Here is a 19,786-nt window from a genome sequence, read left to right as displayed (position 1 = left end):
ATCAGTTTATTCTTTGCAGTGTTTAAACTTAATTACTTGTGAATGATAACAACAACATAATGCTTCTGACTAAAGCCAGAGTATAATGAATAATTATACGTACAGTTGGCTTTGCAACCTAATACTGAGCAAGGGACACCATTTTCCTGTAATACAGTATATATTGCAGTGTGACGCATGGTAGTGCTACTTGTGCATTACATGTGTCCAGTAATGTCTGCTCATGTCAGAAGGATGGGTGTAGCATCGAGTGTTCCTTTCCAGTAGGTCCTAAATGTGCTTAGTTGAGATGAGTTGGGTGGCCATGGGAGAATGGAGAATTTAGTGTCATGTTCATTCCTGATACCAGTTAGCAACCTGCTGGGCCTTTGTAGCATGGTACGTTGTCTTGTTGATAGATGGAGCTGTCCAGATATACTGTCATCATGAAGGGGAGTACTTCTCAACGGTCAAAGACGATGGAATAATAGATGTTCCCATTGAGCTAATCATTAACAGTGATCAGAGGACCCAGCATACATCACAAACAGTCCCAAGTCATAACACCACCTTCAGCCTGCCAAACACCAAAAGTGCATCCAGTTGCCACGGCCTCATGTTGCTCTATCCAAATTCACACATGCCCATGGCATTATAGTTGGAAATTCATCAGGCCAGCCGACAGATTTCCATGTGTTGGCATTGACATGTCCATGCAAGTTCTCACAGTGAGCACAAATAACCGTGATGCCCGTCAACTGCCATAGCCTATATGAGCTAATTTCCACTACATAGTCCATGTGGACACTGGCCTTGATATATTTATGTTGTACTGGGTGGTTAGCTGGAGCTGGGCCACTGTGTACTTACAAAGCAACACTTGACACTCACCACAGTGGTTCACTGTATGTATGACCTTTAGCTGGTTTGACCATTGTTGAACCAGTCACAATAGATTTGTGACACCACAGAATGGGGGCACTTAACCACATTGGCTGTTGTCAAGATACTGTCTCCTACACGTATTGCTCCCATGATCATTCCACGTTTGAAGCCAAAGATTTCAACGCCATCCATTCTTCCTTGTAAACAATCAATGAAAACAAAATGTTGCTGCTAATGTAAAGTCAGCGTCAGTTCAGAAAAATAGTGCACCAGTAAATGAGCATATTCTATGTGGAGTTTTAACTTTCCAGATCATGCAATAGCGGAACATTTCTGGATTGCTTGGTTGTTTTCTTTGCTAGCATGTTAAAATTTTATTTAAATATATAAATTTTATCTCCAAACACGATCGGTATTAGAACCTATAGTACTTAATACTGCATGGGTTGAGAAGATGGAAGAAAATATTTGTTGATATTAGACTTGAACTTCTGTAGATTGTAATTTTCAAAAAATACATATGAACGAAGGTTGTTCCAGAAATGGAAGTTGAATGATTAAATGAGGAAGAAAAGTTGGTTCTGTGAGTTTGAAATTAGACAGTAAAAGGATGTTGACTGGTTGCTGCACTTGTTTGGACTGCTTTGAAAGAGAAAGCAGGAATTATAAAGCCAATTCAGAAGAACAATGTCTGTGTAGAAAAGGCAGGCAACAGAAACAATGTCTGAGACAGAGTGGAGAGACTGTTAGAGATGAGTCATTAATTAACCCAGCTGCTCTCTTGAATGGAGTCTAGAAAGAAGCCTGAGGTTTTGGGGGCACTGCCCCAAATGTGGGAAGAAATACCATGGTTGGGCAGATTTGTGATTTGTACAGAGTGAACAGCAGTTTAGAAGAAAAGTAATGCCAAGAGTAAAAGAGAAAACTCAGTCTTACAGATGCAGAGGAAGCAATATTTATGAAGTGCTTATGCCAAGAGAGATTACAATTCAGAGTAATCCCCAATAGAGAGATGATTTTGCCTAGAAATCAGTGTCATCGAAGCAGAATAGCAGAAGAATCCTCTTTGCAAGATATAAGACAGGACTGAGTATTAGAAGGATTGAAATTAACTAAGCTATCTTTGCTCCATTAAAAATTACCTGGAGATCAGTATTTAACTAATTGCTAATGGATATTTGAGAAGTTGGTGTTTCAGCAGGGCAAGGTTTCTCAAACTGGAAGGTGGAATGCAATGTGCTATCATCAGCAAAACTATGGATAGAATTTCAGTCAATGGAAGAAGGTCATTAATATACAAGAGGAAAAGAGTGGGAGAAAGAACTGAACCTTGGCAAACATGTTAGCGAAGTTAGATGACAGCCAGAGAGAAAACTGGATAACCAATTACAAAAAACAGTTGGCAAACCATAAGATGATAAGCTGAAAGCTTATCGAGAAGACCATGACTGCTGAATACGTTGCTGTTTCTTGTATTCTGTCTATCTTGTGAACTCCTGACTGTTTGGTCATCCCGGAGTATAAACAGAAAATTTATTTATTTATATATATACACCATGAAAAGCTTTTGAAATGTCATGGGCAACTGATTGAGTTTCACCAAACTTTTCCATTGAATTTGTCCATAGATGGGTAACATAAGCTAGAATATCACCAGTGAATCAACACTGATGGATTTCCATACTGGCAATCATTCATTAGATAGGTTGAGTTTGCAGTTATTTGATTTCTCCATTACTTTAGAAAGATTATAAATAATTGCAGTTGGATGGAAGGGATTTGTCACCCCTTTTAGGAACTGGCTGGGTATGAGCAAATTTCCAAGCAGGAGTAAGTTCAGGAGCACAGGTTTTGAGAACAAGTGGAGAAATACCATCCGGACCTGGAGCTTTCTTATCATTAAGATTTGTCGAAATCCTTTTGATGGAAGTTAAGGAAGCATTGACTGGAGAGCATACTAGGAATGGTGGGAGGTGGTTTAACAAGATCATTAATACACAAGTTGGAAAAAAAATAGGATGCTTGCAGATCAGCTTTATCCTTGGCAGAGGTGGGAACAGATATGGACAAAAGTTGTAGCCAATAGCTTTGGCAAGTGACCAGAATGCTTAGCTACCATTTGGACAAGAATGAAGTTTTCTAGCTTGGACTGATTAAGGACTGCTTTACAATTGTTGCAAGGTTTGGTGTCGGCAAAAAATGAAACTGAAGATTTGGAAACAAGCCAATTACAATATTCAACATTCTTCTCTTGTACAGCATTAGCACATTTATTGGAAAACCAAGGATTTCATCCCTACAAGAATAATTTCACTAATATAGTTAGGGAAGGATGTTGCGTGATTGTTTTCCATTAAGATTATAGCTATATTTAATACCATTCTTATAACACGTGAAATCAGTAATATACAGTCAGACCTCTATATAACGAAATCGATTGTTCCCTTGAAGAAAAATTCGTTATAAAGAAATCAAGACCTTTTCAACAGTGAAAAATACTGTAAATTCAGAAATATGGGAAAGAAGTGGGAATGAATAAAATATATAACATTTTAAAACAATTTATTAATACATATATATTAAGAAATGACTGCTTACATGATGCCCACGATTTATTAGTACACTTAAGAATTATGTCGTAAAATATTTGGTTATATTTTGTTGTACACTGGATTCTACTGTATACAATTCATAAAATTTCAAATGTTTGCATTTGTTTAAACTTTAAATCAGATATATTTTCTTCCCACTGAAGGCCTCAACGCAAAGTTTCAAATGCTGTGAACATTTGTTCGTAAGGTTTAATATTTCCCACATCGTCGATATTGTCACTAGTTCGTTAATTACTTTCCAAAATCTCGGAGTCACTCAGATTTCAACTACTATGACATCATTATCAACTCCTAAAAATTGGCCAAGAACAATTTCTCCACTGATCAAACCTCGCTTGGAACTCTTCCCAAGATTGCTCAATGTCTTCTAGTAGTTTATCCATCTCATCTCCGTTAATTCTTAATCATTGCTTCCATCACATCTTGACTCCACACTTTCACCAATTCTGATGTGCACATCCACAAATCTATAACAGAATCTATAGGTTGGTTGGTTTCTATTCTCAGTATAATATTTTTCAGTGTGCATCTTTGGTAGTGCATTTTCAAATTCTTGATAATGCCTTGGTCCATTGGCTGCAGTTAAGACGAATTATTCAGAAGAAAGAAAACAAGCTTCACACTTGTAAGTTTTGAAATTACCGAGTGAAAGTGGGCAGGGCAGTTGTCGACAATCAACACGATTTTTCTATTTCCTTTCATCATCTTTTTCTATCGAAATTTAAAATCCACTGATTAAAAATTTCGCCTGTCATTCAGGGTTTTTTGTTGTAGTTGTATTCCAACTCTAATGACTTTACTCCTCTGAAACATCAGGGTTACTTACTTTTGCCTACTAACAAAAGCTTCAGTTTTTCATTAACAGCTACATTTGCAACCAACCAAGAGTGTAATTCTCTCCTTACTATTTTTACCACCTAAACATTTGTCACCTTTAAAAGTCAGTGGCAAACATTTAAAAAAATAGATGTCTCATCAGCGTTGAATATTTCTTTGCACACGTTGGCCTCCATAATTTTTTTAAAAACTATTTCTTTCCAATGGGTGTAGTTTTCTTTGATTGGAATTCCACCTTCATCTGAAATAACTTTTTCGAGTAAGCCATGACGCTCTTTAAATTTGTAAAGCCAACTAGAACTGGCTTTGAATATTTTGTGCCCCGGAAAAGATGCATACTCCATAGCCTTTTCTTTTATTAATAGTCTCGATATCGGCATGTTTTGGTCTCAATTCAACTTCACTTAAACTGCTTCATCTACATTTTTCCAAAAGCATAATTTTGCATGCTTCCGAGTGGGTCCCATTTCCTCAACCAGTTTGAGAAAAGAAACAGGGTTTTTCAGAATGGTTGACACAGTACTAACAGGTGCAACAAATTTTAAAGCAGTTTTTTTTTTAACACTGCGATCTTCCACTTTTTTACACTACACTCAAGGATTTCTTAGACACTGTAAGGTTACTTGCACAGCAGTTAAAACAAAGCTGAAATTAGAGACCACTTAGTAGCTACCATGTAAACAGACCGGTGAAGGTGTGGATGACTCATTTCTTTAAAACAACAGATGACTTTCCGAGATAAAGAAAAATCATTCTCTCCTAATTCTCTAATAGGATGCTTATGGTAGAAAATAGGTTGACCAGAGCCAATGACTGCATCAGGAATATGCCTTAATCTTTGCCAATGGGTGGGCAGCTGACCAGCAGGACTTCTTGGCATAGTAGAGTATAAGTTGTATAGGTTTTACTTCATTTTAGCCATTGCTGACCCACTGCTGGGCAAAGGCATCGCCCAAACTTCTCATTTTTCTATCTCACGCCATGGTTGGTCAGTTTCCTCCTGTAGGGTTTTACAGGCACCATTAAATTGTAAAATGTTTTAGCTTTTAATTTGTGGAATTAAAACCTTTAGCTATTATAAGCTAAATGTATTAATACTTAATCCTTTAAGCTCTTAAATTGTGCTTTCTACAGCATCAGCTTTATTGCATAAAGGCCAGAGGTGGGAACAATGTGTACCTAGGTCTCTCGAAATCAGTTTGTTATATGGAAATTTTCTCCGTTATACAGAAACTGTTTTCAGTGTGATGACCAAGGGGAATTCAGAAAGGTTCGCTACATTGAAAAATTTGGTATGGAAGTTCGTTAAAGAGATTTGCCTAATATACATTAAGTGAAGTTTCAGGTATCTTACCAATACCAATCATCGGGGCATGCTGTTTGGGGAAAATAAATACAAATTTCAAATGTTCGCATTTGTTTAAACTTGCAATATATTTATTATATTTGAATATATTACAAATATAATTAACAATATTATGATTACAATTGCAATTATCATTTTTGCCTTTAGACAACATGTGGTTGATTGCTGAAACAAACTTCCATCTGTCATGGAAGTTGAGCTTAAATAAATTCAAGGCAGAACTAGACAAACATTTGGAGGGAATGGATGGATGAAATGGGGAGGTTTTTTTTTTTTTATTGCTGATGCTCTATAAGCTTGCTTTCTTGCATTATATGTCTCTATTAATGCATATGATCTCTTATTGCATTTGCGAGAATCCCGATAACTGGAATTGTTGGTTTTTATGTTATGGTGAAATGAGTTCCCCTTCGCTGAAATCTTCACTCATATAAAAAACAAATTTTCAGAATCTTCTCTTCAATCCTATTTACTTATTATAATGATGAAGGGAAAGAGACCAATGGAAATTGCAAGCTGGCAGTCCTAGGAAACAAAACAAAATTGATTTAAAAATGAAGATAATTAAGCAGGACAAAATTTGTCATCTATTGCACAAATTAGGTGTCTCCACTTCAAAAGTGAGTGCACTTATAAAAGAACATGTTAAAAGATCAGTGCATTTAAGATCAGCAGTGATCCCAAAACAGCATTCAGGTGCTATTTCGAAGATGGAAAAGTTATTAATAATATGGATGGAAAATCAGATTCAGAAGCGACTGCCCCTGAGTCCAATAGCCATTCAAGCAAAAGCGTTAAGTATGGCGAACCCCAAGCCAAGTTCGTGGCAAGCAACGGGTTGTTTAATAGGTTCAAGCATCGTGCTGTTTTCCAAAATATATGTGGTGAAGTCGCCAGTGCCGATTTTGCAATTACAGAGTAATTTTGTGATGTGTTGGAAAGAACCCCTACTAAATCTCTGCAGTCCTCAACTTTGCAGCGGTGTGCTTATCAGCTGCAGTGTTAATTTTGTAACAATGCGCGAAAGATAAACCTTGCTGATGTTGTCTGCCTCCTCTCTCTTTTTGTAATTTTTCCTGCACATGAGATAAAAAATTGAATAAATAATTCTATTTACATGTTTGTCGAACATTTCTTTTTTTTTTTTTGCTTTAATCAAATTTGCGAGTGCTGTATAAAGCATTTAGGGAAATTCCAACTTACGTAGAGTTCAGTGGAATGCACCCTTACATAAGTCAGGGAGCGGCTGTATTTTTTCAATAGCATTCTCTGCTTCATTAGCACTTGTTGGCTCACCTGATTTATTTGAGTACATTGAAAATAAAAATTTGAACCTATGTGCACAGTATAATAAATATACATTTATTACCTAAATAGACATTTTATAAATCACAAATTAGAACACCCAAGATTGTAATTGTTTTAATTACTATATACAAGAAAATGGTGTGCTTGATTGTTGCAGGATATCTCCATCCCATCCCCATTAGCATTAGTAGAGGCATTTGATGCAAGAAAGCAAGCTTATGCAGCATCAGCCAAAAAAAAAAAAAAAAACCACTTCCACTTCACCCCTCTGTTCGTTCAAAATACCTGTCCAGCTGAGCCTTAAACTTATTTAGGCTATCAACCTCCACCACAAGGGATGGAAGTCTGTTCCACCAACCAACCACCCGCTGGCTAAAGGCAAATTTCCGCACGTCTATCCTACATCTGTCTTTCCTCAATTTGAATTTATGCCCTCTCAGGTGATTTTTCTGAGCTAGAAGAAGAATCCCATCAGCATTGAGCATGCTTAAACCATTCAAGGCTTTATACACCTCTATCAGATCACCTCGCTGGTGCCTAGTCTCCAGACACTGTAATTTGTAAAACTTAAGCCTTTCTTCGTAAGAGCACCCCTTTGTTCCATTCACTAATCTTGTTGCCCTTCTCTGTACTCGTTCCAGCAGCTCTACATCCTTCTTGAAATGAGGCCTCCAGACCTGTATACAGTACTCTAGGTGTGGCCTGACCATTGCCTTATACAATGGAATAATCACCTCCTTATCCCTGCTGGAAAAATTCCTGTATATCATTGACAATACACCATGAGCTGCTCTTGCACCCGTCTGCACTGCTCAGAGAACTTCATATCTGCCTGCACAACCACCCCCAAGTCCCTTTCATTCTCTACCACTGTCAGTGTAGTACCACAGAGTTGATACGTTGCTCTGGGGTTGCTGTTTCCCATGTGTAGTACTTTACATTTGTCAATGTTAAACTTCATTTGCCACCTCTCAGCCCATCTGCTCAACCTTTCCAGATCCTGTTGCAGCAGCATAGTGTCAGTAGTGTCCTTGACAACCCTGCCACCCTTTGTATCATCTGCAAACTTGGACATTAAGCTTGATATACCATCATCAATATCATTTATAAATACAGAAAACAATAATGGACCCAACACTGAGCCCTGAGGGACCCGTGTTATTGAATGACCATAGCATTTTACACCCACGGACATAGGAAGATTGTGCCACTCAAACAGCCATAGAAAATTAAAAACAGATGGGCATGGGCACAAAAAATAACTTTTGGGTCAATAAACAGACAGCATCCAAAATTTCTCCTTGTAATAAATTGGAAATGCCTTTCCACCATCTCTAGTTTGCCCAGCAGTTGAGCTGTTTTCTAGTGAATTACGGTATTAGTTAAAAATCAGTTTTTCATAATAAAATCAAAGAATGTTGCTTTGACAGTGTGTTCTTTGATTGCAACTGTTAAAAGGTAAAGGCATGGATGTTAATTTCAGGAAAGGGAACTATGACCGCTTAAACCAGGAGTGATCATACTGGACATGTCAGGTGACATGGTTTTTTTTTTTTTTTTTCCATGTCTTTAAGTTTAATGATAGACTCTACCTTTCTAAATGTAGACCCCAGTTGTTTTAGAAGCAGTGTTTTGGTTTTTTGCAGAGTAATTGCAGTTCTAATTTTTTGAATTTTATTTTCTTACATACACATTCTCTGACAGGTGACTTCTATTTTTCATTTGATACAAACGATTGCCATTCTAGTTCATGTATATTCTAGAAGAACACAGTTTTATTAGTTAAATCTGTTTGTTAGAAGTGGCATTATTACTTTAATCTGTTTTCTATGAGTAACAACAGATAAAACCTAATTGAGTGGGAGGATTTAAAAAAAAAAATGGTGTAACCATTCTATCCCAAACAAACAGCAAACAACCTATCATACTGTGCTCTGTCTAATCTTTCTGAACTTCTAAATAAAGCATAGTTTCTTTCTTGGGAGGAATATTTTAATAAGTCTTCCTCAGATTAATTACATTTTTGGTCTTTTTTTTGCTATCATTCTTGTGATTATTTTTGTGAAGAGTGCTTCAGCTGATGAAAAAGAATATTTTTATTTAATAAGTTAATTCTAATCATTTTATATTTCATTTTTTAAAATACAAAATTGTTTTTATCATTTATTTAGAAAAACATGTTGCTGATAATAGCTTCCAAACAAAATACTAAGTAGAAAAAACCCTACTTGCATAAGTTTTGAATTTTTGCACACAGAGTGATTAACTCAGTAATCAAAGTGCCTAATAGTTTCATATTTATATTTGATGACTGTAATATTGTTTACTTAATTTTAAGCAGAATTAACAAATTTGTTGCATATTTCTGCACCCATACATAATAGACTAGGTTATTCTAAACAATTGTCACAAAGTTTACAGGCGCCTCCGTAGCCAGGTGGGCAGGAGCAGCAGTGCGCAGCACACACTTCTTGATTAGACCGGGGTTCGAGCACATGACCACCAAATACGGAGGATGTGGAATGGTCAGGGAATGACCACTGCATATCCCCGGAGCAATATGGCCTTAGTTGCTAATGCTCCTAAAACCCAAATAACAACAAAGTTTACAGGTGTATTCTACACTTCGAATTTGAGAAAAAAGTACTCATAAGCATAGGTCTGCAAATTTCTTGTTTATGAGAAACTGATTTTAACTTTCAGCATGCATTACATGTTAGCATAGGAAAATATTTTTTGTATCAGATAAGAAATAGCAAAGTAAACAGTCATAGTCACTCACATCTGGTGAGTATGGGCTTGGCACACCCAGGGTCCTGAGCTGGATATCATCATTGTTCTCTTTCTTGGCGATTCCTCTCTCTCACTCTCAGGGTAACTTGAATTTTTTTTGGCTGGTGCAGCATAAGCCACAAGCTTCCTTGCACTGTATGGCTAATAATAATATTATTTCTGTTGATGAGTTTACCATACGTAATGACAACAATGGTAATTATTCATTGTTTCAGTTTTGTTAGAGAACTGTTCTTTGATTCCTTTCTCATGTTAAAATAATGGGTAATGAATACATTTTTGCAGAAATGACTGATATGCATTTCTGTTATGGTCGTGCTAATGGGAATGCTTGTAGAGCTCATTTGCTTTATCAAGAATCCTATCTTAACTCATAGAATCCCATGTGCTCGGACTTTCAGTCGCCACCATTTGTGTCTGACGGAACATGGTTCATTTTTTAAAAACGTACATGACACAGGAAGATTGAGAAGTGTTCGAACAGCAGCAGTTGAAGATCACACACAGCATGCAATTGAAGATAATTGTTGCAGTACATGAAGGATTTCAGCAATTGAAATCCTTCCTTCGTGTACTGCAATCCGTTGTCAAGAATCGTACATGGAAATGGCCTGTATCCCTATCACTTGAAATGTGTACAAGCTTTGTTAGAACCTAATTATCAACAGACACTACAATTTTGTCAATGGTGCTTGCATAAATGTTTAGAGAATCCTTACCTCCTCCATTATGTGTTCTTCAAAGATGAGGCAATGTTCACAAGACATGGAATTGTTAATTTCCATAACACATATTTGGAGCGAAGAGAACCCACGTGCGATTATTGAAGCAAATCATCAGCATCAAATCTCTGTCAACATTTGGGCAGGTATCCTTGGAGATGCATTGGTGGGTCCGTATGTTTTGCCAAATAGGCTGACTCTGTACTGTGAGTTGTTAGTAAATTTGGTAGAAAACATTCTTCCAAATTTATTAGATATTCTACTCAACAGAAGAATGCACATGTGGTTCATGCATGACGGATCTCTGCCACATCAGTCTTGTGGCTTGAGAATATCAATCATAACTTTTGTGAGAGGTGGATAGGTTTTGGTGGACCAATTGCATGGCCACCTCGATCAACTGATTTAAATCCCCTTGATTTTTTATTTGTGGGGTCACTTGAAATTAACGGTGCGAACCCACAAATCAGTAGTTTTAAACACCTGTTGTGCAATTGCGGTAAGCTATGTTATCAATTTTATTTTAGTATAAAATTGATTTATCTTGGAAACAAGAAGTTTGCAGATTAATTGACCTTTTTCTCAAATTCGAGGTGTAGACTATGTAAATTTTGCGACACTTGTTTAGAATCACCCTGTATAAGCAGAAATATATAAGCGTGTAAAATTAATTTTACTGGTAAAATGGAAAAGACTGTTGACCTCTTGTTTATATTTTATGGCTGTAACTTTTTCTGCTTTCAGTAAATTAATATATTTTTTTTTTTTATAAAATGCTCAAACACAGCAATTTAAAGTTTTTAATCTTCTCATTAAAAAATAAATGTGGATATAAAGAAGTATGGAAATCCATTAAGAAAAGATATGCTGGTATACTGCAAGCAGAATTTAAAAAATCAAAACCTTTTCCATAAATAACAAACAGTTGGTCACCTGGCAGTGGAACCACTGCCACACTATCATGCTGCATTGCCTCTATCAACTTGCCCTTTAGCATAGCAAGGGAGGCTTATTAGGGAAGGGAATTGATCTGATAGAACTTTTTAATTCAATACTCACAAAAGCCATGAATGCAATATTATACCATATAGAAAATATAGCACACGGATATAGTAGAAAAAGTCACCATGGGGAACTTCTGGAGTGATGAAATAACTGTAAACAGCTGCAATTTAATTTGTAATAGTACCACAGAAAACGTTAGGTTGGCAAAGCCTGAAATATGAGAAATCACTAGCTAAGAGTGCAAAGAACAGAAACAAGAAGTTTTTGATTTTTGTGAAAACAAAGGAGGAAACAAATCAGATCACATCTGTGCTAGTGGGCATATAGAAGTCTCAGATAACCTACCTAATATTGCTGAAAAATCAGAAAGTACCCTGCATTGATCTTTACAGAAAGACTTGTTATATTTAGGAGAAGCTGAGTAGTAGTAGTGATACTGAAATTACCAAAGATTGTTTGTTAGAAAAATTTGAGCCTAAAGGGAAGTATAAATAAATAAATATTCTGTTTATACTCCGGGACGACAACCAAGTCACTAGAGTTTACAATAAATCTCAATACAAATATTTATCGTATTTAGTGGTCACGGACTTGAACCCCGGTCCACTCAAGGAACGTGTACTATGCACTCTCACTCCTGACCACTCGGCTACGTCAAGCCTGATATACAAAGGGTACTAAGAAAGTTTTGCGATACAGCTTTGTTTATTTAATTTTTTCAAAGTAATTTCCTCTACATTCAATACATCTCTCCATCCTCCAAAACCAATCTTTAAACCAGTTCTGCCAAGTTTCACTAGGGAGTAAAGCACACTCGTTGTCCCAAGCCTGTAGAAGGTCCTCATCACTGGAAAACCGCCTCCCTTTTAGCTTCATTTTCACATGCGGGAACAGTGAAAAGTCGCAGGGAGCAAGGTCTGGACTGTAGGGAGGGTGCTCGAGAAGTTTCAGTCCTGTCGTGGTCAAATATTCGGTGCAGGCTTTGGCGCGGTGAGCTGGAGCATTATCGTGATGGAGGTACCAGGTGTCCATTCTTGACTTTGGCCGCAGGTTCTTCATAGATCCAATGACTTTAGGCAGGCATTGTTCAGTATACCACTTAGCTGTGACTGTCTTCTGCGTGTCCAAAACGACACGTTCCACAATTCCACTCGATTTGAAAAATACAGCTATCATTTTCTTCTTTACAGGTCAGGATTTTCTGACAATTACGGGTGTGTCGTCATCATCAAAGACCCAAACTTTGTTTTGAGCCTTGGTCGGCAGATCGTAATAGTACAGCCAAGTCTCGTCACCTGTCACGATGTTGTTCACATACCGAGATTGTCCCTTATCAAACTTTTTTAACATCTCCCGGCACCAAGTCACACGTCGTGTCATCTGCTCTTCAGTCAGTTGATGCGGCACCCAGAGAGAACAAAGTTTCTTCACGTGCAAATGATCTTGCAGAATCGAACGAATTGCTGGTGCATTTAGGCCCAAAGTATCCTCTATCTGTTGGTAGGTCACTCGCCTGTTTTCGTCAAGCATTTCCTCACAGCAGTAACGTTTTCCTCCGTAACTGACGTTCGTGGCCTTCTCGGCCTCTCCGAATCCTCCAGAGTGAAATTTCCCCTTTAGAATTCTCTATACCACCTGAATATCGTTGTACGATGTGGACAATCATCATCTAGTGCAAGAGTCATTTCTTCTAAGCACTGGTCTATGGTTAAACCACGCACGAAATTATACCGCAAAACTGTCCTTATCTCATTTCGTGACCACGATGCCATCGCAAGCACTTTACACTCTCACTACTAATGAATAACTGAGCCCATTGACTTGGCGCGGCAGCTACTATGCACATATGAACATGTCTCAACATGCAGCAACAAGCAGCTTCCTGTGATTCATTGTTGCGTCATATTGCAAAACTTTCCTAGTACCCTTTGTATATACTAAGATAAGGAAATGACATCACTTCCTAAAGGCTGCTAACTCAGTCACTTACGTTGATTCGGTAAAGTAAGCAGCCGATAGTAATATTATGCAAGAATAAAAGCTTCGAAGCCACCGAAGAAGCCTCTTGTCGAAAAGGAACGAGTTCAAAAATGTGGAGAACGAAAAAAAATGCAGACTTTAATAAAATCTGCAGATTTCATTAAGAACATTCTTTCACACAAGACCATTTCATTGCTTAAAATTTTAACGGCTTTGATTCAAGAAAGCAACAATAAAACAATCACTTCAACAAACAATACTCCTTGCAGTAGTTTTTGGTTATGACGTCATACTAGTCTACAAATGGATTTCACTAGCTATTGAATTGTAAAAACACCTATAAAAGTATTTTGAAGATGGCTAAATCTCCAACTGAGGAAAATCGAGAGAAGTATGCAAGAATAAAAGTTTCAAAGCCACCGAAGAAGCTTCCCATGTCGACAAAAGAACAATTTCAAAAACATAGAGAACGAACAAAATGCAGTGTTTAATAAAACATGCTTCTCAAGATTTCGATCAATATCAGCCTTCTACATCAACTTTTCATGAAGAACTTCCTGAAGATTTGAGTTCAACTGAATTACCTGAGGATTTCCAATTGATTCCTGAACCGGCTAGACAGAGTATAATGCAACAATCCACTTTGACTTTGAGAGACCTGCTAGAACAAAGGCTCGTCGGTTTGCTGTGGCTAGAGAAATCAATTTAGAAGCCGTACCACTTGCAAGAAGTAAGAGTTTTGTTGAATAACAATAGAAGGATCTCGGCCAAATTAAATCATTTTCTCGAATTAAACCAAATTAAACCAAATTGCATTATCTCGAGTTACTGATATCAATGATCTTTACATTATTGTTGCAAATGGAGAAAAATTTTATCATAGACCTAGAAATGCTATGTCCACTCTTGCGCTTCAAGCTGAAATGATCAGGTTGTCAAGTAATCCTCTATTTACCATGCAAGACACTATACGAGTTCATCAGTAAACAAGATCTTTCCATTCTAATGTTGGCGCCTCTGTAGCCAGGTGGGCAGGAGCAGCAGTGCGTAGCACATGCTTCTTGATTAGACCAGGGTTCGAGCCCGTGAGCCACCAAATACTGAGGATGCGGAAAGGTCAGGGAATGACCCATGCATATCCCTGGAGCAATATGGCCTAACGGTGCTAATGCTCCTAAAAACCAAATAACACCATAACCATTCTAATGTTAAATTATCAAATTTTACGTGCTCACAGTGAAGATCTCACTGATGCAGTCATACAACAATCCAACTTATACTTTCTGAAACATGGCTAAATATAAAGAAGTAAGCACACCTAACTTTGATTGTGAGAAGATCAACAAGCTGGTGGTGAAGAAGTTTATCATAAGAGAGAAATTTGTACTCATGTTGTTACTTCTCATATGGAAGTATTTATTGGCAAATCTGTGAGTTGTCAACCTGTTTGGAGACATTTGTGTAGCTGAATGCCTTCTTCCTGATGGTCAAACAATATTGTCAGTAGTCATTTACATTTCATCTAACCAAAAGATTGAATTCATCCATTTCGTTTTAACTCCTTACACAATCAACAGAGCTGCATTGCTACAACAATTTTCTTACAAGAAATGCGACCAAATACCAATGATACCTAGTGGAGATTTCAAAGTTAATTTTGCAGATATTGAATCCAAACCTTTGATTTCTTAGAAAATAAATTTGCACTAATGTTAAATACTTCTAGATCTGTATTAACTACTAATCATGGAACTAATTGCTGTGTTTCAAAGACATCTACAATCTCAAGTGTATATATCATATTTTAGCCATCACAAACCCATTGTAAATTACCTGTTGAACATGTATCGCAACCTCAAATTCATGAAACTGCCAAAAAAAAACAAAAAAATGCTTTAAACTGTTAAACATGTTTGGATTCTTTTCATACTAAACCCCTTTAACCTCACCAAGGATGTTTTCACATAAAATGAAACGTGTACAAGGGGCACACATGGTGTTTTTTTTTTTTTTTCCATTATGTAAGTGGGTAGTGCTTTTCTGTAATATTATTTGTGTCAGTACTGCACATTTACTTTACCTGGTATGTTAAGTGTCATAAATTTCTTTTATTATGGAAGTATAAGAAATTTGTATTGATTCAATTGGAAAGAGTCATTTATGCTATCTTGAAAATTAACCACAACCATTGCACTTGCTCTATGGTAATAGATTGGGTTTGCCACTTGTTATTCATTTATTTTGGATTTTCATCTTCTGTGAATTTATTCACAGAAGGTGAATAAATTCACAGGAATTTATACGAGGAATTTATTCACATCTGCAGTTTAATCAGAGTGGGAGGTCGTAGCTTTCATTTCTCCAAGATATTCTGGGTTTTTCAACCTTAACAACACAAATTGGCACACTTGTATAGATGTAACAGACTAGTGCAGTATTGCCTATAATTCTGATGCTTCTTAAAAACAGTAATTAAAATATGGGGATTTGAATTAGATGCTGAAGGAATTCTTAATTCATTGCATCTAATCTGTTAGCAAAATTGAATGGGAGAGAGAAAAGTAGTCTATATATAAATTGGGAATGAAATGTTATCCTTCATGGCCATTTGTCTTGTAATAGATATCATGTGAATGCCTTGTTTTGTTTTCTATTTGCAAACACCCTTTATTTGGATAGGGATGAATTACAATCCTTCTGACATCCTTTCAACAGCAAACTTCAAGGCATTAAATGGGGTGTTTTGATTACAGTTCATGTACCTGCACAATGGTATTTTATAATTTGGCTCATTTTGCCATAATGCAGTGGTTCCCAAACAATGTGCCGCAGGATATTTTAAATTTCCAAAGGAAACAGTGATACTCTGCACCTGTCAGACACTGCGTGAACTACTAGCTCGAGGTAGTTCACAGTTTCAGCATTAAGTTGTTTGGACCTAACTACTTAATTAAGGGAACTGTTACTTATTTCTTTTGGCCTAGGGGCACCATACAAAGATTACTTGGACACTAAGGGCACTGTGAACTGAGAAACTTTGGGAACTTTTGCCATAATGAATATTTTTTTGAAGTGCTTTTATTGAAGGAGTTCTTCCTGGATGAAGAATTCCAACACAAATTTAAAACAATGAGAAATGTAATGAATTTGGTAAATAATTAATTTTTTTCCCCTTCAAAATTTAAAACTTTATTTTTTATAATAAAAACAAAAGCAGTTTGATTCATGTGACCAGCACTCATGTTGCTTTTAGAAGTGTAGTTGACTGATCTAGAGCTGAAGTTTTATGTTGTGGCTAGTTATGACAAGTAAATAGCCTCTCATCCTGTTATTTCTAATTTGGTTAGCCCAATTTGAAAAATGTCCATGCAAACATAATATACGACAGACACCATTTTATACTACTCCCTATCATCAGAGTAGTCAGTGCACCAAGAAACTTTGAAACCAACCAATCACTGTAGATATATTTAGGGCATAAAAATAACGGGCATAATATAATATTGTTTAAAAGTGGTTTTGCACAGACATTTAATTAAATTTACTGATTATATTGTTAATCATGTTAAAGATCTTCTTTAAAGCTGGCTGGCTACCATGGATTCTTTCCTTAAGGAGTAAGCATCAAGCCAAATATGAAACATAGCTAGGTATTATGGAATTCATTGTTACTGTCAAACTTTAACATTTTTACCTAAAATTTAGGTGACTTTAGAATGAAATATTTAATTTAATTTTTACAAGAAAACCTCTCATAGAAAGATAATTCCCATTGAGAGATGAGAATAAAAGAAAGAGGCTTCTTGTTAACTTAACTGGACATTAAAAATTCTTTCTGACCTTTATGTTCATTAACAAAAATGAAATCCATTTGTGAATTATGGTGAAAATTTAAGAAGCTATATTGCTTACATCTTGTGCATACAATTTCATTCTCTTTAACAGTAGAACAAAGAACTACATTTGCAAGTTGTTGCTCTTAAGTGATTCTTCTCATTTTGGTTCAGTAGATTCAGTATATTAGTTCACTTGCAACACTGTTTGTACAGTGCATTTTGATATAGGTCTTTTCTTAATATGCAGATAAATAGTACTGCCCTTCACGTGGAAGTTATACATAGCTTTATTTGACTCATTCACTTTTGAATGAACTGTCATCATGACTGATTCTGAAGGTAAGTAAAAATTTAAATTACTATTTTTTTCCCTTTGCAAAGGTAATTTATTTTATTATTAGATTTCCCTTTGGGGAGATTAAAACTTATGCCAGAGGTGTCCAACCAGCAGGATGTGTGTATGGCCTTATAATGTTTGTTTGCTGCTTTCTGTAATATCTTATGCAGCTCTTGCTGAACATTCTGGGTAGTTGCTTTCTTTCAGATTCAAACTTGTGGCTCTTATTATATTGTTCATGTTGTGACATGATTTGTTTCTTTTCTTTGATTCCCACTTTAAAATATTCAACTATACCTTTTCAGTGGGCAAAAATTTCAGTGTATTGGTAAGCAACTCCTAGTATATGGCACAGACCTGCCAATTCTCCCATTTTAGGTGAGAGACTTGCACATTTCCACTTTCACTGGATTTTTCTTGGAAGATCTTGAAATTCCAGCAACTCCATTAACTCCTATTTTTATATAAAAATATCTGTGTGTGTGTGTGTGTGTGTGTGTGTGTGTGTGTGTGTGTGTGTGTGTGTGTGTGTGTGTGAGAGAGAGAGAGAGAGAATATGAGATGTCTTATTTTAGAAAATAAGTTTTTAAATACCTAATGAATTTCTGAATTATATACTTGACTTGATGGCTGTGGAGCTTTATGTTCATAATAGTTAATAAAATAGAGGGCAAATCATTTTATTTTAAAACAGATTCTATTCTGAAAAATTTATTCACTCTAATCCCATGTGTTTGCTTAAATCCTTCGCTGCACTGAAGTAGACTTGATAGTGCCTTCAGTCAGTTACACACTGACTTATCTGTCATCAAGAAGAATCAAAATAAATATTTTGTTTACACTCCAGGATGATCATATGGCCAGAGGAGTTTACAAGATAGAATAAAAGCAACAACACTGTATTTAGTAATCATGTGGGCTCTAACCATGGTTTCTCAAAGCATGTGTATGTATATACTCTCATACCTGACCTCTCAGCTAAAGTGGCCTTTCAGTTGAATTCAGTGTTATCATTCACAATTGTTTCATTTCAGTTTATTTTACCATTTACATATTTTCTATAATGGTATGGTTAGAAACTGAAGTGGTATGTCATGTGAAATTGGAGCATTTTCAGATACCATTAAAGAATGGACATGAGTTTTCGGTGTTCTTCAAGTGGCACAGATGTTTCAAGTAAGGACAGGGATCAGTGATGATGAATCAGTACCTCTCAAAGAATAAAATTCATCTTGTGGGTTGATGATCATGCAGTTGTGACTGAAACTCTGAAAATGTTGAATTTGTGCATGCTAGATTTCATGGCATATTAACAAAATGTTGGTAAATGCCAACATGACAATACACTATTACTGAGAATGGAAAGGATTTTTTTTAGGTACACAGTGATTGCTGATGACAGATGGTATACTGTTGGTAAGAAGTGCAAAAGAATTTCTCTAGAAGGAGACTCCATAGGTGTGGTTTAAAGCAATTGATCCTTAAACCACACAGAAGAGAATAAAAGCATTCTGATTTACTGTCTTATTAGGTAATTGTTCTTCAAAACAAACTGTACCCTTTTTTTATTGTCAAGATATTCTCATCATGCACTACCTTAAAGCATATGTTGAATTTTCCACACATACTTTACTTTGTGAAATGTTTTTCTGTTCTTGAAGCATGGTTGGAATTTTGGTTCTGATGAAACTAAAGTTATAAATGCAATGCAGTTGGTATATTACTTTGACAAGTAATACACCTACTGGAATTTTATTGTGATGTGTCAAGTAATATACCCAATTGCAGTTTCATTGTAAACTATTTTAAGGCAGTTGATAGACCAGTATTTTTTGTAGTAATGTATGGTTTTGATTGCACACAGATTATGTATGCATAGACATGCAATTTTAAGGATTTGTAATGAATTTGACAAAGATTTTTAAATACTTATATGCACAATCAGTTAATATGATTATTAATAACTAGAAAAATTTTTAAAAAGTTGTTAAAGTGTCAGTTTTCTACCTTTACTTATCCATTTACATGAGTACACATTTCATTAGTTGTCTGGTGTACTCTTGTTGGTACTTAGTGATTGTAATGATGCAGTATCATAATATTTAATTGGCTTTTAGCACCCAGAG

The 19,786-nt window shown here is 36.1% G+C and overlaps 1 protein-coding gene across 4 annotated transcripts in view; it reads left to right on the top strand.

Annotated features, from left to right (window-relative positions):
* The window catches only part of LOC150089353 (heterogeneous nuclear ribonucleoprotein K-like), a 256,189-nt gene that overhangs the window by 77,781 nt on the left and 158,622 nt on the right, over positions 1-19,786 (top strand). For 2 of the 4 annotated variants that reach the window (XM_090389124.1, XM_090389133.1), the window contains one exon: positions 17,571-17,662. The exons of the other annotated variants lie outside the window; for them this stretch is intronic. In XM_090389124.1, coding sequence (XP_090245250.1) covers positions 17,647-17,662 — 16 coding nt within the window. In that variant the 5' untranslated portion in view covers positions 17,571-17,646. The remainder of the gene's footprint in view (positions 1-17,570; positions 17,663-19,786) is intronic. 4 annotated transcript variants of the gene reach the window in all.

This window comes from Mastigoproctus giganteus, chromosome 2 (genome assembly GCF_048544385.1).
Source record: "Mastigoproctus giganteus isolate SK-2022 chromosome 2, ASM4854438v1, whole genome shotgun sequence".
In the NCBI taxonomy this organism is placed as follows: domain Eukaryota; kingdom Metazoa; phylum Arthropoda; class Arachnida; order Uropygi; family Thelyphonidae; genus Mastigoproctus; species Mastigoproctus giganteus.
The sequence above is the reverse complement of the archived record's forward strand: the minus strand, read 5'-3'. Positions and strand labels throughout refer to the sequence as shown.